This window comes from Rana temporaria, chromosome 12 (assembly GCF_905171775.1).
Source record: "Rana temporaria chromosome 12, aRanTem1.1, whole genome shotgun sequence".
NCBI classification, from domain to species: domain Eukaryota; kingdom Metazoa; phylum Chordata; class Amphibia; order Anura; family Ranidae; genus Rana; species Rana temporaria.
The window spans coordinates 16,195,693-16,222,424 of NC_053500.1; the positions used below are offsets into that span (position 1 = coordinate 16,195,693).

Below are 26,732 nucleotides of genomic sequence, written 5' to 3' on the forward strand. Positions count from 1 at the left end.
AGTAATTTTAGGTACTTTTTTGCCGTGTCAGTAAAGAATGTGGATCTGCCAGTAAATGTCATGATTTTTTGCCAGTAGAAAAAACTGTGCTGTTTGTAAATGTTGTCGTTCTGCCAGTAAATTTCACTTTGGGGGGGGGGTTGGCAACACTGATCGGAAGGATCTGAGAGATCTCACAAACATGCGATTCGGATCTCTGCTGGAAGAAAATTTTACTGATCGGACCTGCGTGAATTTTAATTCGATACCCCCCAATTTTATGATTTATGATTACAGAAGACGCAGATTGTATGGAATTTCTCCTGGAGCAGGTGAGGTGAGCCGGTGACTTTCTTGCTCCCCTCCTCCCTCCTCTCTGGAAAGGTGTAACGACGCTGACAATGAGGAAGTAGAATTCCGCCGGTGGTGACCCAGATAATTACTTAAGACTGTCCCAGCCGGTAAGATTTACATATTCCTGTGGCCTTCAGCCCTCCACACCTTACTTCTTCCAGGAGCGATTCCACCACGGGAAATCCCCTTGTGACTTTCCCTGCCATGAAGCTGCCAGGACTCTCATTGTGACCCGAGCTTCTCATATGGACGGTTATGTGATTATGACCATGGCGGTACACAAGTATGTCAGCTTGTGGGACTTCGATGGCTCTGGGACGGAGGAACTCAGCTTCAAGGCCGGCGACTTCTTCCAAGCCGTGGACAAGACAGGGGACTGGTGGCTGGTGGACAGGATCAACGCCATCGGTGGTAAAACCGGCGAACAGGGATATGTGCCTTTCAATTACCTAGCGGAGGAAGGGACGGTGGAGGAGAAGGCGTAAGTGCCAAGATTTTGGGTTATAAAATGAAGGTTTAGTAGGAGGGGAAAGGTAGGTGCCCCTGGAGGTCACGGTATTACTTTTGATGTATTAGCTGTGATAGCAGAGTAATCTGCAGTATAAAAAGCAAATGTTTTCATGTTCCCTGTAGCCCAGGGGTCTCAAACTGGTGGACCTCCAGCTGTTGTGAGACTACAATTCCCATGAGGCATTGCAAGGCTGAGTAGACAGCAGTGGAAATTGACTGATCTGTGATGCTATATATTGGAGTTGGGGGCTCAGCGTGCCACCAATTAGGGTTCAACATTAAACCAAGTTTACATTACACTGCACTGTTAGGATAATCATTATGAGGGGTTCCCACCATCCCTGTGCTGAGTTCCTGGGTCTGTACACCTGCTGGAGCCCATTATGAGGGGTTCCCACCATTCCTGAGCTGAGTTCCCAAGTCTGTACACTTGCTGTGCCCATTATGAGGGGTTCCCACCATCCCTGTGCTGAGTTCCCGGGTCTGTACACCTGCTGTGCCCATTATGAGGGGTTCCCACCATCCCTGTGCTGAGTTCCCGGGTCTGTACACCTGCTGTGCCCATTATGAGGGGTTCCCACCATCCCTGTGCTAAGTTCCCGGGTCTGTAGACCTGCTGTGCCCATTATGAGGGGTTCACACCATCCCTGTGCTAAGTTCCCGGGTCTGTAGACCTGCTGTGCCCATTATGAGGGGTTCTAACCATCCCTGTGCTGAGTTCCCAGGTCTGTAAACCTGCTGTGCCCATTATGAGGGGTTCCCACCATCCCTGTGCTGAGTTCCTGGGTCTGTAAACCTGCTGTGCCCATTATGAGGGGTTCCCTCCATCCCTGTGCTGAGTTCCAAGCAGAAGCAAGAGCAGAGTCAGGAATGATGTCAGGGGGGTCTGACTGTTACATCCAAGCATAGGCATGCGCACAGGGTGTGCCAGATGTGCCTGGGCACACCCTAACCACCCTGTGCTGCGCAGATTTCCCTTGGCTGCAGAGAAAGAAACTGTGGAATCTCTGTCCTAAGTCCCTTCATCTGTCTGAAAAGTGAGACATCAGGGGTTACATAGTTAGTCAGGTTGAAAAAAGACAGAAGTCCATCCAGTTCAATCAATAAAAGAGAAAAAAAAAACTTCTGTTTAGAGCCCCGATATTTCACCACAGCCCCCCACTAATCCTAATAAATTGTAAAAAAAAAAAAAAAAGATTGTAAAAGAAAATATTGTAAATAATAAAAAAAAATAAAAATTAAATGGTAAATAAGAATAATAATTAAAAAAAAAAAAAATTACTGACCCCATCCTCTGCCCTACTGACATTGTCCACTGCTCTAGTGACACTGTCCATTGCTCTACTGATAGATCTATCTATGTATGTATACAGTATGGGCCAGATTCACAGTCAGCTTACGCCGACGTATCTGTTGATATGCCGCGTAAGTTCTGTGATGCGCCGTCGTATCTATGCGCAGTATTCAGGGAACAAGATACGCCTGAATTTTGCCGCGTAAGTTCTGTGATGCGCCGTCGTATCTATGCGCCGTATTCAGGGAACAAGATACGCCTGAATTTTGCCAAGACACGACCGACGTAAGTCTCCTACGCCGTCGTATCTTGGGTGCATATTTACGCTGGCCGCTAGGGGCGCTTCCGTTGATTTACGCGTTGAATATGTAAATGAGCTAGATACGCCGATTCACAAACGTACTTGCGCCCGTCGCAGTAAGCTACGCCGTTTACGTAAGGCGTACGTCCGGCGTAAAGTTACCCCTGCTAAATGAGGCGCAGCCAATGCCAAGGTATGGATGACGGAACAGCCGTCGGATATTACGTCGTTTACGTAAGTCGTACGTGAATGGGGCTGGGCGTAGGTTACGTTCACGTCGTTGCCATTGAGCCGTCGTATCCTAGGGCGTAAATTCGACGTGACTCTGAGCACTGAGAACCCTTCACTGGTTACCAGTAAAAGACAGAATCACTTTTAAAGCACTCTGTCTAACGCATAGACATAGGCATTATCAATGCGAAAAAATAAAAGCTCATAATCCCAATCGCGTTCTGCGATCCACCAATCAAAATCTCCTCCAGGTACCCAAAGCCAGATACAAGTCCAAAGGAGAAAGGAGATTCGCGGTCCAAGGGCCTAGACTATGGAACGCTTTACCAACCAGCATTCGGTTGGAGGAGAACCACTTGACGTTCAGGAGAAAGATCAAGACTCATCTCTTTTGATACCAAAGGAGACAGGAACAACAAGCGCCCAGAGGCGATGAAGTTCGCATGTGCTGCGCTATATAAGTTTTCATTCATTCATGCGCGCGCATGCGCCGTTCGTACGGCGCTTCATTTACATGGGGTCACGATTAATTATAATACAACACGCCCACTACCAGCCTACTTTGAATTACGCGGGCTTACGCCGGCCCATTTACATTATGCCGGCGCACATATGGGAGCAAGTGCTTTGTGAATACTCAGCTTGCCTCTCAATGTTACGTCGGCGTAGCGCATATGAGATGCGCTACGCCGGCACAAAGATGCGCAGAGCTACGTGAATCTGACCCTATATATATATATATATATACACACACATACACACACACACATATGCATGTATGTTTGACCATTGGGGTGACACCCTAATGTAATCAGCTGTATGCATATGAGAAATAGGCCGACTCCGCAAACCCAGCTCCACCTACAACTTCCATATTACATTAGGGTGGAGCGATCCTTTAAATTGTGTGTCGAGTCTCCATCAGTTCTGGTAAGAAGGTATAGCAGGAAAAGAAATTGCTGTGTGGTTTCCCATGATGAACAAAGCCTGGAGAGTGGAGAACAATTCTTGTGACTCAGTGAGAAGTAATCAGACAGGTTCCCTGGGGGGGGCGGAGCTGGAGAAGTGTAATGAACGTGACACACAAAGGTGACAAATAAGTCAGATAATGTCACTGAGAAAATTCCCAGCTACATACAAGAAAACATGGAGGCCCCCATTATACGGAGAAAAATGAAGATCACATTCATTGACATATGTGCACCTCTAGGGGGAGACACCAAAAAATGTATCCTATTACAGAGGGGGGTTTAGATAATATTTATTACTAGCTGAATACCCGGCGTTGCCCGGTCTTCCTATCTTAACCTTTTGGGGAGGAAAATCATAGTAATATAAATATACCCATCTTTTATATAAGGGTGTAGGTAAGGGTTAATTTAACTGTCATATATTTTTATTTGGCATATAAGTAATATGTGTAGCAGGTATTATTGAAATATCTCCAGGCGTACAGAAGTTATGTGGGAACATACATTTCCCATTGATTTGCATGGGACTTTAAACAAAAACCCCGACCCTCACAAATGGGGGTAGTTAAGGGATAAATTAACTATCCTATAGTTTAAGTGGACATATAAGTAACATGTGACCAAGTGTTATCGAAATATGTACAGCCGTTTGGAAGTTATGAAGTAACATGTATTTCCCATAGAGTTGAATGGGACTTTAAAGGAAAACCCCGACCATGGCAAATGGGGGTGGGTAAGGGTTAAACCACCTATCCTATGTTTGTTGCTGACATACAAGTAACATGTGTGCCAAGTTTCATGTTAATATCTTTAGCCGTTTGGACGTGATGCTGGAACATACATACATACATACATACACACACACACACGTTGAGTTTTATATATATAGATTGTTATATTGTATTCTTATTGAAAATAATATTAACAACAATAAGGCTTCTTTCACACGAAGCGGGCCGTTTTTGTGTGCGCTCCGTGTGTGTCCGGCGGCTCAGCGGGGATCATCCGCAATCCCCGCTGAGCTGTCGGCGGATAGGGCGGTCCCCGCACACTGTGCAGAGACCGCCCTGTCTCTTCTCTGCTCTCCGCTATGGGGAATCAGATGAAGACGGACCGTCTGTCCGTCTTCATCCGATCCGTTCCGCCGGACGGAAGAGAAAGATAGGGTTTTCTTCCGTCCGCAAAACCGGATCCTGACGGACGCGGATGGTTGCGGACGTTAGCGGATGCTCCATCCGCTAACGGACTTGTAAAAAGCGGACGAACGGTCCGCTAATGTGAAAGGGGCCTAAGAATACTAATAATAAAGAAGATGTATTAATATTAGAACCAGTAGTAAAGGTACCGTATTTATCGCGGTATAACGCGCTCCCGCGTATACCGCGCACCCCTAAAGTGGCCCCCAATCCTGTGGAAAAAAAGTTTTTTTTGTTTTTTTGTACTTACAGTTTTGGTGTCTTGCGCGGCGTCCATCGGCGGCCTCGTCGGGTCTGGCGTCCTTCTGCGGCTTCGGGTGTCCTCTTCGGCGGGTCCGGTGTCCTCTTCAGCGGGTCCGGCGTCCTCTTCGGCGGCGTCCTCGCGTCCTTCCCGCCACAAGTTTGAATACTGCGCCGGCATATACCGAGCGCAGTACACTCGTGAATCTTCGGGCAGGCTCGGCAACTGTCGCGCTGACGTCCTGTACGTACAGGACGTCAGTGCGAGAGGCGCCGAGACTGCCCGAAGATTCACGAGTGTACTGCGCTCGGTATATGCCGGCGCAGTATTCAAACTCGTGGCGGGAAAGCGGGTATCGGCGTATATCGCGCACCCACGATTTTGCCCTGATTTTCAAGGCAAAATAGTGTGCGGTATACGCCGATAAATACGGTATATTATATATGTTGTTATTAATAATAATAATAATAATAATAATAATATTATTATTAATTGTAATACTATTTGATATTATAATTATTATTAAATCTTTTATTAATAATAATAATAATAATAATATACAATCTTAGAATTATTATAATTAGTAGTAATAATAAAAATAATTTGATTATTATAATTATATCCAAGAATAAAAATCCCTTGTGGATTTAATTAACCTTTTTTGGGTTTAATTCTCCTTTAAGGGGGTGTGGCAGGGGGCGTGTCCTATGCCTACATACGTTTGTTAGTAGGTGTCCCTCATTGCCATCTGAAAATGTTGGGAGGTATGGATGATCTGATTGGTTTGCTGTGTGTAACGCAGACAGTCCCCGTCACACTGCTGTATAATAAGTGTACCTGTCTCCTCCCCAGATGGTTCTTCGGAGAACTCTCGCGGACAGAGGCCATCAAGCTGCTGATGAAAGGCGGGAACACCACCGGATCCTTCCTGGTCCGCCAGAGCGAGAAGCAGGACTTCGTCTACGCCCTCTCAGGTAATTCATGGGGGAGGGATCATAGGAAGGAAGGGGATAACATCCATGACAGTCCTGAGGCTTCGTCTTCCTGAAAGAAAAAAATAAAACGATTAACGTGGATCTGTCAGTTATTCTACAAATCTATGACATGTCCCATCATAGAGCAACGCCATCCTTTTATCACTAAAACATTGTTTTTCTGCTGCAGTGACTGTGTCTAGGCTAGGGTGCCCACCTGTCCCGGATTGCCCGGGACTGTCCCGCAATTGACATGTCTGTCCCTGGTCCCGGGCACCTTCATTCCGGGACAATACAGTGTCCCGGAATGAAATAGAGGACACAGTCACCCCCTACTAACTAATAACTACATTTTCGGAACTGGTTGCTAGGGCTGAAGCTGCCTGGCATCTTGCAACCAGTGACAATTTACTCTCAGACAGTGAAGCCGGTAGCGAGGCCTGCGCCTAGTGCAGCGCTACTATCCCCACCCACCTCGGCACCTCCTCCTTCTCCGGCACCTAGCGGCAAGCAGGAGGGACTGGTGTGATCTTCACTCTCCAGATAGCGACTCCACTCCTTTACTGTAATGCACGTGGCTCATGCAAAGGGAGTGACAGCAGTACTGCATCTGGCGGCAGGCTATGGGTGGCAAGCGGCACTGCATCTGGTGGCAGGCTATGGGTGGCAAGCGGCACTGCATCTGGTGGCAGGCTATGGGTGGCAAGCGGCACTGCATCTGGTGGCAAGTGGCACATTCACCTGACAAATATCCCACCGCCAAATTCCCCATCAACCCCGAGACTACATTTCCCCCGCCACCCCTCATCTTTTTTTGGGGAAGGTGAGGGGGATGGGGTGTCCCTGAATGGCAGTTTGGAAATGTGGTCACCCTAGTCTAGGCTGAGATGATGTCATCAGTCTGCTGCAGGCAGGAGGAAGCATTTCTTCAGTCTCCTCCCTCCCCCCCCCCCCCCCCCAGTGGTCAGACTGTACATTGTAACTTTGCAGCAGGAAAAGGAAGTATTTCTTCAGCCTCAGACTTGTATTTAAAGAGGAACTGCAGTCTGCTGACATCATTTGTAATAAAAACATCTTTGCCATTCTGAAGCTTCTCTTCAACCACGTTGCATATTATTTTATATATACTGTGATTCTGTACTTGCCAAATATGCTGCAGAAATCTCCCTCCGCTGGGTCTGGCTGCAGCCATTTTAACTGTGGGCAGCTGAAGCTGCTGCCTGTTCACTTCCTGGATTTACACAGACACACACAGAGGCAAACCTCCAGCTCTGCAGCTCTCACTGGCTCTCGTATGACTCATCCCCCCTCCCTTCCTGGCAAACTCTCACAAGAGTGAGACAGAGAGCTATGAATGATGTCATAAGCCTAGGCTAATGACCAGACAAGAAACAGGAAGTGGGCTGTATAAGGGATTTACTGGCAGAAAAAAAAAAGTTTTACTATCCAAAGTTAAAACAACAACAAGAGCAGAAGATTTAATAGATGGAAAGATGAAAAAATTACTGAAGGTCCTCTTTAAATGTACTCAATACAAGCAGAAAAACAACAGTCATTAATAGCAGCGCTTAGAGGGGTATCATTGTACACTTTAACCACTTAAGGACCAGAAGGTTTTACCCCCCTTCATGACCAGGCCATTTTTTGCGATACAGGACTGCGTTAGTTTAACTGACAATTGTGCGTGTGACGCTGTACCCAAACAAAATGTACGTCCTTTTTCTTCCCCACAAATAGAGTTTTCTTTTGGTGGTATTTGATCACCTCTACGTTTTTTATTTTTTTTGCGCTATAAACAAAAAAAAGAGCGACAATTTTGCTTTTTGCTATAATAAATATCCCCAAAAAATATATATAAAAAAAGAAAAATTCTTCACCAATTTAGGCCGATATAAATTCTTCTACACAAACAAAAAAAAAATCGCAATAAGTGTATACTGATTGGTTTGCGCAAAATTATAGCGTCTACAAACTATGGGATAGAGTTATGTCAATTTTTTTTACTAGTAATGGCAGCGATTTTTAGCGGGATTGCAGCAGACACTTTTGAAACTTTTTTGGAACCATTGACATTTATACAGCGATCAGTGCTATAAGAATGAACTGATTACTGTATAAATGTGACTGGCAGGGAAGGGGTTAACACTAGGGGCGACCTGGAGCCCACACAGGTGTGTTACAACAGCGAATAAATATTAGCTGTTGAAACACTGATTCTCAATCCGGCCAATCAGAAGGGAGTGTGAGACCCATTTTTCCGATTGGCCGAAAAGAGAAAACTCCCAATTGGTGAAAGCGGAAGCTGCTGCCGTGGAGAGCAGGAGAACAAGAAGTTGCCGGTGATGAAGAGTAGGAGAACCAAAGGCCATTGCCGGGGGGTGGAATGCGGTTTGCCGCCCCCCCCCCCCAAAAAAAAAGGATGGTATTGCTCTATGAGGCGATTGACCGGGAGTACAGAGAGATCGCTGTTCCTGACCACTAGGAACAGCAGATCTCTCTCTCTACTCCCCTGACAGAATGGGGATCTGTCCGTTTACATTGACAGATCCCTGTTTTGGCTCTCTGTGGAGCGATCACAGGTGGGGTGGCCGGCGGACATCGCGGCCGCCGATGACGCGCATTGGCAGCGGTGCCGCGCCCACTAGGGTGACCACGTGTCCCGGATTGCCCGGGACAGTCCCGCATTTTGCAGGTCTGTCCCGGGTACCTTCATTCCAGGACAATACAGTGTCTCGGAATGAAACTGACACAGCCACCCCCTGGGCCAATCTGATGCCCCCAAAAAATGGCCGCCACATCACCTCTTTACTCACTGACAGTACTTGTCCTGGCTGGGAATGTCTGGAGAAGCACAATCCCCGCCCCCTGCTTGTGATTGGCAAAATCATAAATCCCGCCTCTTGTGTCCAATCCCTGTGCTGTGATTCGTTACACCACAAGCTGTTTTTTGGGAAGGGGGGTGTGTCCCTGAATGATAGTTTGGAAATGTGGTCACCCTAGCGCCCACTGTATCTATTACATGAACGTACAGCTACGGTAGGGTGACCACATTTCCAAACTACCATTCAGCGACACCCCCCCCTTCCAAAAATCAGCTTGTGCTGTAACGAATCACAGCAAAGTGATTGGACACAAGAGGGGGGATTAATGATTTCTCCAATCACAAACAGGGGGCGGGGATTGTGCTCCTCCAGGCATTCCCGGCCAGGACAGGTACTGTCAGTGAGTAAAGCGGTGATGTGGCGTCCTTTTTTGGGGGCATTAGTTTGGCTTGGGGGGTGGCTGTGTCAGTTTCATTCCGGGACACTGTATTGTCCTGAAATGAAGGTGCCCGGGACAGACCCGCAAAATGCAGGACTGTCCCGGGCAATCCGGGACACGTGGTCACCCTACCCCAAAGTGTCATTGTTTGCTGTATCCAAACAATAAAACACACAATCCCAACACTTATATATATATATATGACATCCAGTACATTATGGCCGGTCCAGTTGATCACACGCTCACTGATCCATCCGAAAACTAATATTGTTCTATTGTACTCACTTTAAACCACCATCACTTCCTTGTCTTCTATTCCATGTGAGCCCAACATGGCCGCTTCTCCTACGGAGGCCTGGAAGGTTCATAGACCAAGCAGTATACACAGCAGACCTAGAGGACAAAAAACAAAAGCAAAGTCAATGCAGAAAAGTAAAAAGTTCTCTTAGGAATGTCAAACAATCACAGATCTAATCCAGAATCCTCCTGTATAGTCAGCTCTTTTTGGATGGAGTTTGGAAGGATTAAGGCTGTGTTTCCCAACTCCAGTCCTCAAGACACACCAACAGGTCATGTTTTCAGGATTTCCCTCAGATGAAACGGCTGTGGTAATTACTAAGGCAGTGAAACTGATCAAATCACCTGTGCAAAATAATGGAAAGCCTGAAAACATGACCTGTTGGTGTGCCTTGAGGACTGGAGTTGGGAAACACTGGATTAAGGCTCCATTCACACCTAAGCATACTGAAGCAACACCTGCTGCACGCCATTTTATTTTATTTTTAGCATTTTTTGTGTTTGTGGCTCATTTTTGGAGCAGCACCATTCATTTTGTCCCTCCGCCCCAAATACTCACCGAAGAAGCTCATGTACCAAATTTTGGCACAGCGCCAGGTTGCGAGTTTTGCCTCGATTTGGCATAGTTTCCCAACTGTCCCTGATTTGGAACAAAGTCCCTCTTTCCCCCTCATTTGTCCGTGTTGGGTAAAATAAAGCACAAGAAAAGACACCTGCTGTTTGGACATTCCGCCTAGGTTCACACTGCTGCGAATTCAAAATCGCGGTAAAATGCGCGATTTTACCGCGATTTCGCGGCTGCGATTTTGCCGCGATTTTGGCCGCAATTTAATGTAAATCGCTGGCCCAAAATCGCAAAAAGTAGTACAGGAACAACTTTTTGAAATCGCAGATGCCGCGTCGCACTGATTAGGACAGTGCCATTGCCGACAATTGCCGCCGATTTGAGATGTGATTTGACATGTCAAATCGCATCTCAAATCGTTCCAAATCGTACCCAGTGTGAACCAGGGCTCAATCATTGCTGCTCTCATCATCCTAGACGCTCACAGAGGTAACACGCCATCCCAATCTATAACCAGCGGCTCCTTCGGGGGTGAGCGCTACACTTTTAAATGTCCTTATTTCTTCTGAGAAATCCTCACTTCCTGTTCTGTCTGTAACTCCACACAGTAATGTGAGGCTTTCTCCCTGGTGTGGAGTGTCGTGCTCGCCCCCTCCCTTGGACTACAGGAGAGTCAGGACGCCCACTAACACACAGCTCCTTTATCTATCTGCAACGTAGAGAGGTCCTGACTCTCCTGTAGTCCAAGGGAGGGGGCGAGCACGACACTCCACACCAGGGAGAAAGCCTTGCATTACTGTGTGGAGTTACAGACAGAAGAACAGGAAGTGAGGATTTCTCAGAAGAAATAAGGACATTTAAAAGCAAAATGGAAGGATGAGGTAAGTGAAGGAGGACTGCACTAAGGTAAAGGAAGCTATTTAGGGGAAAACAATTGTACCTTTACAACCCCTTTTTTAAGGTCCACATTTCAAAACTGTCGCTCCTTTTTTTTTTATAGCGCAAAAAATAATAACCGCAGAGGTAATCAATTACCACCAAAAGAAAGCTCTATTTGTGGGGAAAAAAGGACGCCAATTTTGTTTGGGAGCCACGTCGCACGACCGTTGAATTGTCAGTTAAAGCGACGCAGTGCCGAATCGCAAAAAGTGCTCTGGTCAGGAAGGGGGTAAATTCTTCCGGGGCTGAAGTGGTTAAATGTGTGAATCAGGAAAAAATACTATTGCCAGTAGATGGCGCCTGATGACCAAGTATTTATTTACAATGATCATCGGCGCCATCTACTGCCCATGATGTGGCATTTTCCTGATCCACACATTCAGCCAGGGGATGTATGGCCACCATAAGGGCCCTTTCACACGGGGTCGGATCAGTAATGATCTGCCTCCGTGTGTCCGTAAGCTCAGTGGGGATCGCTCCGTATATCCCCGCTGAGCCGGCGGCTGACAGGGCGGTCCCCGCACACTGTGCAGGGACCGCCCTGTCTTTTCTCCGCTCTCCCCTATGGGGGGATCGGATGAACACGGACTGTCTGTCCGTGTTCATCCGATCCGCAGGCGGAAGAAAAAATAGAGTTTTCTTCCGTCCGCAAAATCGGATCATTGCGGAGGCGGGTGATTACGGGTGTCAGGGGATGTTCATGCGCTGACACCCGCAATCACATAGGGACCAATGTATGTCCCTTTTTCATCCGCAAACGGACGGATGAAAAAGCGGACATACGGTCCGCACGTCTGAAAGGGGCCTAAGGCTACGTTCACATCTGTGCGCATGCAGAGAACTTGTGCAAGACGGCGCGCCTTCCCGACACGCACAAACACGCGCTGCCTTATGTTATGAAGAAAGCCTTAGAGGGGGGATTTCCCTATAGAGTGCGTTACCATAACACGTAGAACCGCAAGCGAATGTCATGAGAGAACAATGGTGGTTAATTTGCTCTTTCTTGTTAACAAAGTTGCGCATTTCTCTATCGCAGTGCGAAACGACAACGCGGTGAAACACTTCAAGATCCTGCGGGACTCCGGGGGGGAATACCACTTGAATACCAGCGCGTATTTCCCGGATCTGAACAAGCTTGTCGATTATTACCATGAGAAGCCGGTCATGAAGGGGCTGGTGCTGACCAAACCTTGCCTGAAGGTGAGACAGCATTAAGGGACAGACAGACAGACAGACAGACAGACAGACAGACAGACAGACAGACAGACAGACAGACAGACACTTGAATGGGGACAAAATAGAATGATCATTGGCTATTTTCTCTCCACATTGAATGTGATTCAGAAAAATACTGCATTATTGCCACCAGATGGCGCTGATGAACAAGTATTTTTTTACAATGATCATCACCGCCATCTTGTGGCGAGAGATCAAATAGCCTGAGAACATTCAGCATCGCCTCCCATTCACACACACAGACTGAATGTAGACGCAGTTTCATAAGACAAAGAGCTTTATGCATTTTTTTATTTATAAATACACCCTATGTGTGCATTGCTTTTGCCTGCTCTCCCCCAATTTATGAAACTAAAGGCCCAAGTGGCTAAGCTTTTATGAGGAGTATGGGCATGCAGTCTTTGTCAGGTCTCTCCTATTGCGGCCGGACAACTTCCGCCCCCCCCCTCAGCCACCTAAACCTCCTCTCCCCCTTCACTAGCCATTCTGCTTTATTAGAGTAGAACGGCTGGAACTAGTACTCTTATGGGCAGTACCAGTGGGGAAGCTAGTTTGGTACCCCCCCCCCCCCCCATGGGACAAGATTAGGCAGAAGTGAGAAACTCCCAGGCAATAGCTGTTGAGTCAGCTGTCTGTCCCCTCCCCCATGCTCCTTCTGGTCCCCTCCATGCTCCTCTGTCTTCCCCCTGCTTCTCTGTTCCCCGCATACTAGTATCGGTATCGGGACCGATACCGAGTATTTGCAGAAGTACTTGTACTCCCGCAAATGCCCCCGATGCCTGGCCGAATACTCAGCCCCCCCACCACCGCAACGCTGCCGCCGCTTGGTTAATACGGTCGGGGAACATTACAGCTTTCATTTGAATAGCTGTAGTGTTTCCCGCCGCGCCGCGTATAGACACTCCCCCTTGCTCGGGATTGGACGGGTGATCTGTCCAATCCCGAGCAAGGGGGAGTGTCTATACGCAGCGCGGCGGGAAACACTACAGCTATTCAAATGAAAGCTGTAATGTTCCCCGACCGTATATATATATGGGGGGACATGGCTGCATATGTGTGGGGACATGTCTGCATATGGGGAGGGCATGGCTGCATATGGGGGGGATATGGCTGCATATGGGGGGGGGCATGGCTGCATATGGGGGGACATGGCTGCATATGGGGGGGGCATGGCTGCATATGGGGGGGGCATGGCTGCATATGGGGGGGACATGGCTGCATATGGGGGGGACATGGCTGCATATGGGGGGGGGGCATGGCTGCATATGGGGGGGGGGGCATGGCTGCATATGGGGGGGACATGGCTGCATTTGTGGGGGGACATGGCTGCATTTGGGGACACATTTAAAAAAAGTATCGGTATTCGGTATCGGCGAGTACTTGAAAATAAGTATCGGTACTTGTACTCAGTCCTAAAGAAGTAGTATCGGGACAACCCTACTGAAAATATGACCTGTTGGGGCGCCTTGAGGACTGGAGTTGAGAAACACTGGTCTAGCTTGTGAAGGTTTCAGACACACGATCACCTTGACCCATCTGCTTTAGGATCTTTATGAATGTTGACTCAAAAAACATGCAATATAAATCCCACAAGAAACACACCCAACCCCTGACCGTGTCCTCTTCATATAAAGGGGTGGAGAAAGGTTGCAAATGGAGAAGGAAGTTAATGGAAAATTCCATTCCCAAGGACACAATTCACCAATCAGTGCCAAGACACAGTTCCCCTGAGCCAAGACAAACAAAAGTCAAGGACTTGCAGCTTTCTTCCGTGCTGGCACGGATAAATAAATGCCAGCAACATTATAACAATACTATCAAGATATGATAAAACAGCTAATACAAAAAGTATAGGGAAGACAGCACTGCAGAGCAGCAGGCCTCTCCCAGAAGGAGCCTCTGCAAAGTCACAGGTCACATGACACACCTATAGTACATATAAGGTCCGCCCATGAGGGGAACCAAGGGTCACCTACATGTACTTTGTATATAACTTTATATATCTTTATCTCCTGATCACAGGATGAGCCAACGGCCACCGACCTGAATCCTCTATCTCTAGACGAATGGGAGAGGCCCAAAGAAGAGTTCATTCTTGGGAAAAAGCTGGGTTCGGGAAATTTTGCACAGGTCCACGAAGGCTACTGGAAGGGGCGAGTGAAGATTAAGGTGGCCATTAAAACCATAAAGCAAGGTAAGCCGAACAAGCCTTTCACCCTAAGTTGGCCAACCCAGGGGGTATAATGGAGGTTGTGATATGGGGAAAATTTAGCTTCGGTTTCCCAAGCCATGGGCTCCTCGGACTCACTCAGCCTATGCTTGTAGCCAGTCACCGCACAGTCCCCACTCCTGGTCTCTGGATAGGGTTTTCCCAGCACCCAGGGCTCTCCCACCTCTCATGAACACAGAACTGCCTCCCTTTTTGGACTTATTAGCCACCTCAGCTTTATCAGTCACTCCAGACCAACTTAGAATTCCCCCCAACATAGGGTCTTGTCTGCCGAGAATGTCACCCCTCCTGGCTGGAGCACATGACTATGGATATATACAGTATAGGATACAATACATATGGCATGGTACAGTGATGCAAATACAATTATACACAGTGTTCCATTGCTTAATGTTTAACTGTGTAAAATTACCCTACGCGTTTCGACCTGTGCAATTGTGGTCTTCTTCAGGGATATAGTTTGCTCTAAAAGGATACATTTGAAAAATCAAAAATTTTTGGCATATTAAGTTATGCACCAAAATAATTATACATAGTAGCGCTATATGTACCACTTAGGGATGGAATAGGTGATCTCATAGCCAGGAATATTTCTAAAAAACAGGTGGATGATCCGGGAAGCTCTGTGGTTGTTCCCATCTCCCCCCAAAGGGGAAGGACCCAGCATCAGGAGGGCTTACAAGGAGCCAAACTCTGGACACCCTCAGTGTCACGTACCTGGTAGGAGTCTGATATGATGAGGTCGGCCTCCCTTGTATCTCCAGCCCAGAACCCCTCTGAGGATGAGACAGATGGCGGTTAAGGTTAGGAGGAACACAAGTGCCTGTAAGTGTTGCTTGTAGTGCTGTGAGGTGGAGGTGAAGACAGAAGACACTGGTAGAGCAGCAGGTACCAGGCAAGGTGGTGTGGAAAGACCCGATGGAGTTTAAGGGGAACTCCAACCCACTAGCAGAGTCTGGATGAACAAGTAGCAGGAACTTCCGGGATGCAGAGGTCAGAGGATAGCCGGGTTCGATAACAGACAGGCAGCGAGGTACACAGGGATCAGCAGGAGCGAGGTCAAATGGATAGCCGGGATCAGAAGCCAGGTATTCAGGAGGAATCAGAGTCCAGAGGGGAAGTCAAGGAAAGCCAAGTCGGTAACAGGAATCTGGCAGAGAATACAGGCGTCAGGGCACTGCTGAAGACCAGTCAGCACCGCCTGGTCATCAGAGCTCCCTTTAAATAGGCAACAGGAGGGATCAGGAACGCCTCCTGCGTGTGCACGCCGTCTGTTGCGTACGCGCATTGGTCGGGAAAGTCCATTGTGGTCTAAGTGTGCGCGCATGCGGACGTGTGCGTTAGGGTTGCCACCTTTTCTTCAAGTCAAACCCGAACACTTCAGCGTCACACAGCAAATTTTTTTCATAGTATGCATAGATGTTGCTATTAAATAACATTTCTAATCATATGAAGTTAATCACAAGAGTCACCTCTTTAGATCAGAGTCCACAGAGTTCCCCCTTCTAGATTAGAGTCCACAGAGTCCCCCCTTTGGATCAGAGTCCACAGAGTGTCCCCTTTAGATCAGAGTCCACAGAGTGCCCCCTTTAGATCAGAGTCCACAGAGTTCCCTCTTTAGATCAGAGTCCACAGAGTTCGACCTTTAGATCAGAGTCCACAGAGTTCCCCCTTTAGATCAGAGTTCCCCCTTTAGATCAGAGTCCACAGAGTTCCCCCTTTAGATCAGAGTTCCCCCTTTAGATCAGAGTTCCCCCTTTAGATCATAGTTCCCCCTTTAGATCAGAGTCCACAGAGTTCCCCCTTTAGATCAGAGTTCCCCCCTTAGATCAGAGTCCACAGAGTTCCCCTTTAGATCAGAGTCCACAGAGTTCCCATTTTACTTTTGAATCCATAGAGTTCCCTTTTACTGTAAGGGGGGACTTTGCAGACTCTGATGTAAGGGAGAACTCTGGGGACTCTAACATAAGGGATGCTCTGGTGTACGGCGAGGACTCTGATGTAAGGGGGAGTACTGTGGCCTTTGGTGTAAAGGGGAGCTTTGATGTAATGGGTGCTCTGAGAACCCCGATTACCTTAGCATACTTAGAGGCAGGAGAGAAAAGGTGGGGGACTTAGTCTGGTCTGAATAATGTGTCCGGGTCTCAGACAATCTGAAACCCGGACGCATGATTCCAAACCCGAACTGTCCGGGTGAATCCCGAACAGGTGGCAACCCTAGTGTGCGTGCCAATGGCGTCTCCGTCCTTTTCTTACACTGAGGCCGGGTACTCACGACCAAACATGTATGGTGAAAGCGGTCCGTCGGACCGTTTTCACCATACATGTCTGCCAGAGGGCTTCTGTACGATGGTTGTACACACCATCGTACAGAAGTCCGCGCGTAAACAATACGCGGGGCGTGTCCGCAGTGTCGCCGCGTCGATGACGCGGTGTCGCCGCGACAATGACGCAGCGACGTGGGCGGCCCGCCTTTAAAATGCTTCCACGCATGCGTCGAAGTCATTCGACGCATGCGAGGGACGGCGGGCGCCTGGACATGTACGGTAGGTCTGTACTGACGACCGTACATGTCCGAGCGGGCAGGATTCCAGCGGACTGTTTTAAAACAAGTCCAGGAATATTTGTCCGCTGGGAAAAGGCCCGGCGGGCAAATGTTTGCTGGAATTCGGCCCGCTCGCGCCCACACACGACCAAACATGTCTGCTGAAACTGGCCTGCGGACCAGTTTCAGCAGACATGTTTGGTCGTGAGTACGGGGCCTTAGAGAGACAGAAGAAAACGGCACCTGCACTCCTTCTCCCCATTAGAAGATTTCCCATGTATTGCTGTTCTGATGACAGCTGTAAAATGTTGGCATTCCCTTCACTTCCCATCACAGTGTCACCTGGAAAAATAAAGTTGTAATTGTCTCTGCTTGTACCCGTGTCCCCAGTGACAAGGGTTCCAACCTCTTCCCACTCTATCCCACACAGAAGAATAAAAAAGACTTGCTTCGCTTTTGTTGTTCAGAGTGTGTCCTGCAAACCTCGGTGTGCAATCATGTTCCTTGGCCTTCGTGAAATAGTCTAACACAGCCTTCTTCCATCACACCTTAGATATGACCAACCGTGAAATCTTCCAGAAGGAAACCGCTTTTCTCAAGACACTACGCCACCGGAACCTGCTGTCTCTGTATGCCGTGTGCTCCGTGGGGGATCCGTATTATATAGTGACGGAGCTCCTCACTAAAGGGGACCTCCTGCATTTCCTGAGAGGTGAGTGGGATCTTCACCTTCTGGTGTGTGCAACAATGAATGTGTATTGTGTAAACTTGAGGTCAACCAAGGCTTGGAATTGGTAGAAAACTGCCACGTGTATGGGCAGGTTTAGTGTTATCAGTCGTGAGCAACATCTAAGGCAGCCCATACCCAGTGGGTTGAAAGTGCCTTGATTCCCCCATCTGAAAGGATTGATTACTGGACAGTTGACCACCCTCTGTATTTTAGTAATCCACAGCGACCTATCAGAATTCTGGAGATCCCAATCACACACACACAGCAGTCAGTATGCAAAGAAAGTCTGAAATCTTTATTAACCACTTAAGGACCGCCTCCTGCACATATACGTCGGCAGAATGGCATGGCTGGGCACAAGCATGTACCTGTGCGTCCTCTTTAACCACTTAAGCCCCGGACCAATATGCTGGCTAAAGACCCAAGGGGTTTTTACAGTTCGGGACTGCGTCGCTTTAACAGACAATTGCGCGGTCGTGCAAAGTGGCTCCCAAACAAAATTGGCGTCCTTTTTTCCCCACAAATAGAGCTTTCTTTTGGTGGTATTTGATCACCTTTGCGGTTTTTATTTTTTGCGCTATAAACAAAAATAGAGCGACAATTTAAAAAAAAATTCAATATTTTTTACTGTTTGCTATATTAAATATCCCCCAAAAACATATATAAAAAAAAAAATGTTCCTCAGTTTAGGCCGATACGTATTCTTCTACCTATTTTTGGTAAAAAAAATCGCAATAATCGTTTATCGGTTGGTTTGCGCAAAATTTATTAGCGTTTACAAAATAGGCGATAGTTTTTTTGCATTTTTATTTTTTTTATTTTTTTTACTAGTAATGGCGGCAAACAGCGATTTTTTTCGTGACTGCGACATTATGGCGGACACTTCGGACAATTTTGACACATTTTTGGGACCATTGTCATTTTAACAGCAAAAAATGCATTCAAATTGCATTGTTTATTGTGGAAATGACAGTTGCAGTTTGGGAGTTAACCACAGGGGGCGCTGTAGGAGTTAGGGTACACCTAGTGTGTGTTTACTAGTGTAGGGGGGTGTGGCTGTAGGACTGACATCATCGATCGAGTCTTCCCTATAAAAGGGATCACTCGATCGATGCGCCGCCACAGTGAAGCACGGGGAAGCCGTGTTTACACACGGCTCTCCCCGTTCTTCAGCTCCGGGGAGCGATCGCGACGGAGCGGCTAAAAACAAATAGCCGCGCCGTCGTCCCGGATCGCTCCCCGAGCGGACCCGACCTCCGCATGTACCGGGGGGGGTCCCGATCGGACCCCCCACCCACGTCTAGCAGAGGACGTACAGGTACGTGGATGTGCCTGTCCGTGCCATTCTGCTGATGTAAATGTACATGAGGAGGTCGGGAACTGGTTAAGTGCCCAGCCGTGGGTCGCGGGCGCGCGCCCGCGGCCCGGTCTGAAGCTCCGTGACCGCAGACCCGATCGCCGCTGGAGTAGCGGCAGCATAGCGTAACTACGATACGCTACGCCTGCTTAAAATTACGCTGTTCTACGTGGATCTGGTCCATAGTGTCTGACAAGAGACTAGGTGCCTTATGTTGACTGAAAGAGTGAAGTTCCGCTTTAATTTTTGATTTTATTGATGTTTTACTTTTTCATTATTATTTTTTGTATTTTATTGTTATGTTTTTTTTGTGGGGGGTTTTGGTGGGTTTTTTTTTTGTTTTTTTTGTACTTTTTTGTGTTTTGGGTCTCCGGTCCTTCCTGCCAGTCACTCACCTTCTTTGTTCTTCCTCAGATGGGGAAGGCAATGAGCTGAACTTAGACGGCCTCATGGATATCGCAGGACAAGTCACAGACGGGATGCATTACCTGGAATCCAAGAATTGTATCCACCGCGACCTGGCCGCCCGGAACGTGCTGATTGGCCAGAACAACATCTGCAAAGTTGCCGACTTTGGCTTAGCCAGGATTATCCCGGTGAGAAAGATGGCTACATTCTATTCTATTGTTTTTTCTATTCTATTATTTTCTATTAAAAATTTGGAAGATGGATATATTCTATTCTATTCTACAGAATACTATTCTATTGTTATATTTTATATGAGAATTTTAGGAGAAGGTTATTTCTATTTCACTCTGTTCTATTTTATTCTCTTCCTTTATTTTCTCTTTTTCTATTTAATTATGCTCTGTTATTTTCTATTTTAGTCTATTCTTTTATTTTTTATTCTAATCTGTTTTAGTCTATTTCTTTCTATTCTATTCTTTTATTTTCTATTCTATTTTGTTCTGTTTTACTCTATTCTAGTCTGATCTTTTTCTATTCTATTATTTTTTATTTTCTATTCTGTTCTATTCGATTATAATATTTTCTATTCTATTCTATTCTATTCTTGTTTTCAAATTAGATAAAAAAACGAATTTCGGACAAATTTAATTTCATTATTTCAGATTTGTTTAAATTCGTTACTATTGTCATTCGGAAATTCTATTAATTTTCTATTCTATTTTGTTCTGTTTTACTCTATTTCTATTTCTTCTATTCAGATCTTATCTATTCTATTTTTTTTTCAATTTATTCCTTTATTTTCTATTCTATTCCATTCTATTCTTGTTTTCAAATTTGATTCAAATTTTAATTTTATTTCATTATTACAGATTTGTTTAAATTCATTACTATTGTAATTCGGAAATTGGATGTATGTGTTTTAGTCTATTCTTTTCTATTCTATTCTTTTTTTTCTATTCTTTACTATTGTATTCTATTATTTTATTTTCTATTCTATTTTGTTCTGGTTTACTCTATTCTAGTCTGATCTTTTTCTATTCTATTATTTTTATTTTCTATTCTGTTCTATTCGATTATAATAGTTTCTATTCTATTCTATTCCATTCTTTTCTTGTTTTCAAATTAGATTAAAAAAATGAATTTCGGCCAAATTAAATTTCATTATTTCAGATTTGTTTAAATTCGTTACTATTGTCATTCGGAAATTCTATTAATTTTCTATTCTATTTTGTTCTGTTTTACTCTATTTCTATTTCTTCTATTCAGATCTTATCAATTCTATAATTTTTTTTCTATTCTATTCTGTTTGAGTTTTTTTTTTTCAATCTATTCCTTTATTTTCTATTCTATTCCATTCAATTCTTGTTTTCAAATTTGATTCAAATTTTAATTTTGTTTAATTATTACAGATTTGTTTAAATTCATTACTATTGTAATTCGGAAATTGGATGTATGTGTTTTAGTCTATTCTTTTCTATTCTATTCTTTTTTTCTATTCTTTACTATTGTATTCTATTATTTTATTTTCTATTTTATTTTGTTCTGTTTTACTCTATTCTAGTCTGATCTTTTCTATTCTATTTTTTATTTTCTGTTCTATTCAATTATAATATTTTCTATTCTATTCCATTCTATTCTTGTTTTCAAATTAGATAAAAAAAATGAATTTCGGCCGAATTTAATTTCATTATTTCAGATTTGTTTAAATTCATTGCTATTGTCATTCGGAAATTCTATTAATCTTCTATTCTATTTTGTTCTGTTTTACTCTATTTCTATTTCTTCTATTCAGATCTTATCTATTCTATTATTTTTTTTCTATTCTATTCTGTTTGAGTTTTTTCAATCTATTCCTTTATTTTCTATTCTATTCTTGTTTTCAAATTTGATTCAAATTTTAATTTTGTTTCATTATTACAGATTTGTTTAAATTCATTACTATTGTAATTCGGAAATTGGATGTATGTGTTTTAGTCTATTCTTTTCTATTCTATTCTTTTTTTCTATTCTTTACTATTGTATTCTGTTATTTTATTTTCTATTCTATTTTGTTCTGTTTTACTCTATTCTAGTCTGATCTTTTTCTATTCTATTATTTTTTATTTTCTATTCTGTTCTATTCGATTATAATATTTTCTATTCTATTCTATTCTATTCTTGTTTTCAAATTAGATAAAAAAATGAATTTCGGCCAAATTAAATTTCATTATTTCAGATTTGTTTAAATTCGTTACTATTGTCATTAGGAAATTCTATAAATTTTCTATTCTATTTTGTTCTGTTTTACTCTATTTCTATTTCTTCTATTCAGATCTTATCTATTCTATTATTATTTTTTTCTATTCTATTCTGTTTGAGGTTTTTTTTCCAATCTATTCCTTTATTTTCTATTCTATTCCATTCAATTCTTGTTTTCAAATTTGATTAAAATTGTAATTTTGTTTCATTATTACAGATTTGTTTAAATTCATTACTATTGTAATTCGGAAATTGGATGTATGGGCCAGATTCATGTACAATTCCGGCGGCGTAACGTATCCCATTTACGTTACACCGCCGCAAGTTTTCAGCGCAAGTGCTTGATAAACAAAGCACTTGCCTGTAAACTTGCGGCGGCGTAGCATAAATCCGTCCGGCGCAAGCCCGCCTAATTCATATGATGCGTGTATCATTTAAATTAGGCGCGTTCCCGCGCCGAACGTACTGCGCATGCTCCGTTTTGTAATTTCCCGCCGTGCTTTGCGCGAAATGACGTCGCACCGACGTAATTTTTTGAATGTCGACGTGCGTTACGTCCTTTCCTATTCCCGGGCCGACTTACGCAAAACAAATTTCAAAATTCGACGCGGGAACGACGGCCATACTTTAACATGGCCGGTCTAAATATAAGCCATGAAATAGAAGCCGTAACTTTACGACGGGAAAAGCCGGCTAGCGACGGCGACGAGCGCGCGTAGCTTCGTGGATCGCCGTAAACAGCTAATTAGCATACCCGACGCGGAAAACGACGCAAACTCCACCCAGCGGGCGCCGAAGTATTACACCTACGATCCGAAGGCGTACGAAGCCGTACGCCTGTCGGATCGAAGCCAGAAGCCGTCGTATCTTTGTTTATGAATTCAAACTAAAGATACGACGCGGCAAATTTGAAAATACGCCGGAGTATCAGTAGATACGCCGGCGTATTTCGACTGTGAATCTGGCCCTATGTGTTTTAGTCTATTATTTTCTATTCTTTTTTTTTTTTTCTATTCTTTACTATTGTATTTTATTATTTTATTTTCTATTCTATTTTGTTCTGTTTTATGATATTCTACTCTGATGTTTTCTACTATTCTTTTTTTTTTTTTTTTTTCTATTGTGCTATTCGATTACATTATTTTCTATTCTATTCTTTTATTTTCTATTCTATTCCATTCTAGTTTTCAAATTTGGTTCAAATTTCGGCCGAATTTCATTTTGTTATTTCAGATTCATTTAAATTCGTTTACTATTGTAATTCGGAAATTTGGATACATCTGAATCATGAAAAACGTGTCTGAATTTCGAATGGTAACGAAACAAACCGCACATGTCTGAGGGCCCTTTCACACTGGTGCGTTTTTGCCGCGTTTTCGCGGTAAAATAGCGCTATTAAAACGCTCCCCATGCCCCTCTCCATTGAAATGAATTAAAAACGCAGTAAAAACACGGTAAAATCGCGGTGTTTTACCGCGATTTTAACGCTCTGTTTTTACCGCGTTTTTACAGCGTTTTTTAATTCATTTCAATGGAGGGGGCATGGTGAGCGGTTTATGAGCGTTTTAATAGCGCTATTTTTACCGCAAAAACGCGGCAAAAATGCACCAGTGTAAAGGGGCCAAAGTGATCTTACGATGGTGTCACGTTTGGTTAAAAATAAGAAAAATTCTAACATCCTCACCCTGCTTGAAGGCCACCTCTAAATATTTCTGTATTTTCTCCTTTAAGGACGACTTCTATATGTCCCATTCTAAGGAGGTGCCGTACAAGTGGACCGCCCCCGAGGCCCTGGAGTTTGGACGCTTCACCCTAAAGTCTGATGTCTGGTCCTTTGGCGTTCTTTTACATGAGATCATGTCCCGGGGAATGAACCCCTATCCAGGTAATTATCCACTTAAGCCCCGGACCTTTAGGCAGCTAAATGCCCAGGCCAGGTTTTGCGATTCGGCACTGCGTCGCTTTAACAGACAATTGCGCGATCGTGCGACGTGGCTCCCAAACAGAATTGACGTCCTTTTTTTCCCACAAATAGAGCTTTCTTTTGGTGGTATTTGATCACCTCTGCGGTTTTTATTTTTTGCGCTATAAACAAAAATAGAGCGACAATTTTGAAAAAAATTCAATATTTTTTACTATTTGCTATAATAAATCCCCCAAAAACATATATAAAATTCTTTTTTTCCTCAGTTTAGGCCGATACGTATTCTTCTACCTATTTTTGGTAAAAAAAAATCGCAATAAGCGTTTATCGGTTGGTTTGCGCAAAATGTATAGCGTTTACAAAATAGGGGATATTTTTTTACTACTAATGGCGATGATCAGCGATTTTTTTCATGACTGCGACATTATGGCGGACACTTCGGACAATTTTGACACATTTTTTGGACCATTGTCATTTTCACAGCAAAAAATGCATTTAAATTGCATTGTTTATTGTGAAAATGACAGGTGCAGTTTGGGAGTTAACCACAGGGGGCGCTGAAGGAGTTATGCTTCACCTAGTGTGTGTTTACAACTGTAGGGGGGTGTGGCTGTAGGTCTGACGTCATCGATCGTGTCTCCCTATAAAAGGGATGACGATCGATGCAGCCGCCACAGTGAAGCACGGGGAAGTCGTGTTTACATACGGCTCTCCCCGTTCTTCAGCTCTGGGGAGCGAACGTTCCCTGAGGCTTAGCGACCGCCGCATGTACCGGGGGGGGGGGGGGTTTGCGGAAAGGCAGCGGCGTGCGGGCACGTCGTTCTGCCTGCCCGTGCCATTTGGGTCAAAACGCGTTGTCAATAATTCCCCATCGCTACTTTGTGGAATGTGGAATATGTATTGTATTTATATAACCAGAGCTCATATTTTAATTGGAACATGACATTCAATTTCATATTGTTACAATAAAGACTTTTTATAATTAACTACTGTTTTTTGATCAATTAACATTGCTGCTTAAAAACCCCTTGGGGGGGGGGGGGGGACTATCCCATGTTGTCTTGTTTTGGGTAGTAGTTCTCAAGGGTCCAGCCAAGTGTGCCTAGATTAGGTGCAGTCTGGGATAATGATGTCATCAGTCTGTTGGAGGAAGGAGCAATCTTTACCCACTGATCACTCGCTGGGACTGTACAGTGTAACAGGGTGAGGTGTGTACACACAGGCTGGAGTTTAGTTTAAAGAATAAGACAGGTATCAGAATTGACATAAAGGGGAGGGATTTTAGTCCGGGAAATAGATGGTGACCCTGGAGGATGCCTGAACAAAGATGGCGCTTTGCTTCTAGAGAGGAAGATAGATGGGGGCAATGTCAGGGGAAGCAATGTGATCCATGTGAGAAGAGTGGAAAACTAGTTCAGGCTTCCTACATCGGCATTATTCATGTATCTGCTGAAGGGAAGGATATTGACCATCTATTGCCTGGCTCCGTCTGAGCACCTTCCTCCCAAGCCGAGGCTCCACCCCATAACTGACCTCCCCTTTTCTTTCCCACAGGTGTCCCCAACTCCGAACTGCTTCAGTACCTCAAGAAAGGCAGAAGGCTGAGCATTCCAGAGAACTGCTCGGAGAAGATCCACAAAGTCATGCTGGAATGCTGGAACGCCAATCCGCAGAAGAGGCCGACGTTCGGAGAACTGAAGATCACCATAGACAACCTGGCCAACTACGAGCCGTCATCAGTGGAGCCCCCCCCCAAACCCATCAAGCCCAAAGGCCTCTTGGCCAAGCTGAAGAAGAATGCCCACTGACCAATGGCAGGCCAGGAAAAAACATTTTTTTTAGGACTTTGCATGGATAATTAAAAGGGAACTTCGCTCAAAAAAGATCATCATAGACAACCTGGCCAACTACGAGCTGTCAGAGGAGTCCCCCAAACCCATCAAGCCCAAAGGCCTCTTGGCCAAACTGAGGAAAAATGCCCGCTGACCAATGGCAGGCCAGGAAAAAACTTTTTTTTTTAGGACTCTGCATGGACAATTAAACGGCATCTTCATCCAAAAGAGAAGATCACCTGGCCAACTACGAGCCGTCATCAGAGGAGCCCCCCCAAACCCATTAAGCCCAAAGGCCTCTTGGCCAAGTTGAAGAAGAATGCCTGCTGAACAATGACAGGACAGGAAAAAAAAAAATTCTTTAGGACTCTTCATGGATAATTAAAGGGCAACTTCATCCAAAAGAGAAGATCACCTGGCCAACTACGAGACGTCATCAGAGGAGCCCCCCCCCCCCCAAACCCATCAAGCCCAAAGGCCTCTTGGCCAAGCTGAAGAAGAATGCCCACTGACCAATGGCAGGCCAGGAATATTTTATTTAGGACTCTGCATGGATAATTAAAGGGCAACTTCGCTCAAAGAAGGTCACCATAGACAACCTGGCTAACTACGAGCTGTCAGAGGAGTCCCCCAAACCCATCAAGCCCAAAGGCCTCTTGGTCAAGCTGAAGAAGAATGGCTGCTGACCAATGGCAGGCCAGGATTTTTTTTTTAGGACTCTGCATGGACAATTAAAGGGCAACTTTGCTCAAAGAAGATCACCATAGACAACCTGGCCAACTACGAGCTGTCAGAGGAGTAAAAAGGCCTCTTGGCCAAGCTGAAGAAGAATGCCCACTAACCAATGGTAGGACAGGAAAAAAAAATCAGGACTCTGCATGGACAATTAAAGGGCAACTTCGCTCAAAGAAGATCACCATAGACAACCTGGCCAACTACAAGCCATCAGAGGAGTCCCCCAAACCCATCAAGCCCAAAGGCCTCTTGGCCAAGCTGAATAAGAATGCCCGCTGACCAATGGCAGGACAGGGAAAAAAAATGTTTTAGGACTCTGCATGGATAATTAAAGGGCAACTTTTCTCAAAGAAGATCAACATAGACAACCTGGCCAACTACGAG

The 26,732-nt window shown here is 45.0% G+C and overlaps 1 protein-coding gene across 1 annotated transcript; it reads left to right on the forward strand.

Annotated features, from left to right (window-relative positions):
• Positions 1-366: 366 nt before the first annotated feature.
• Positions 367-26,283, forward strand: PTK6 (protein tyrosine kinase 6). Its single transcript, XM_040329776.1, has 8 exons — positions 367-814; positions 5,930-6,051; positions 12,150-12,313; positions 14,372-14,543; positions 17,678-17,836; positions 19,626-19,807; positions 23,589-23,742; positions 25,336-26,283. Exons 1-8 carry the CDS (start codon positions 579-581, stop codon positions 25,587-25,589), a joined length of 1,443 nt encoding a protein of 480 aa, XP_040185710.1. The 5' UTR covers positions 367-578; the 3' UTR covers positions 25,590-26,283.
• The last annotated feature ends 449 nt before the right edge of the window (positions 26,284-26,732 follow it).

Excerpts from the sequence above, each read along its gene's own strand:
- PTK6 (XM_040329776.1), top strand. The coding sequence starts at position 579 with ATGGACGGTTATGTGATTATGACCATGGCGGTACACAAGTATGTCAGC. Across the intron at positions 14,544-17,677 it reads CATTAAAACCATAAAGCAAG|ATATGACCAACCGTGAAATC; the intron begins GTAAGCCGAACA and ends ATCACACCTTAG. Across the intron at positions 19,808-23,588 it reads GCTTAGCCAGGATTATCCCG|GACGACTTCTATATGTCCCA; the intron begins GTGAGAAAGATG and ends TTCTCCTTTAAG.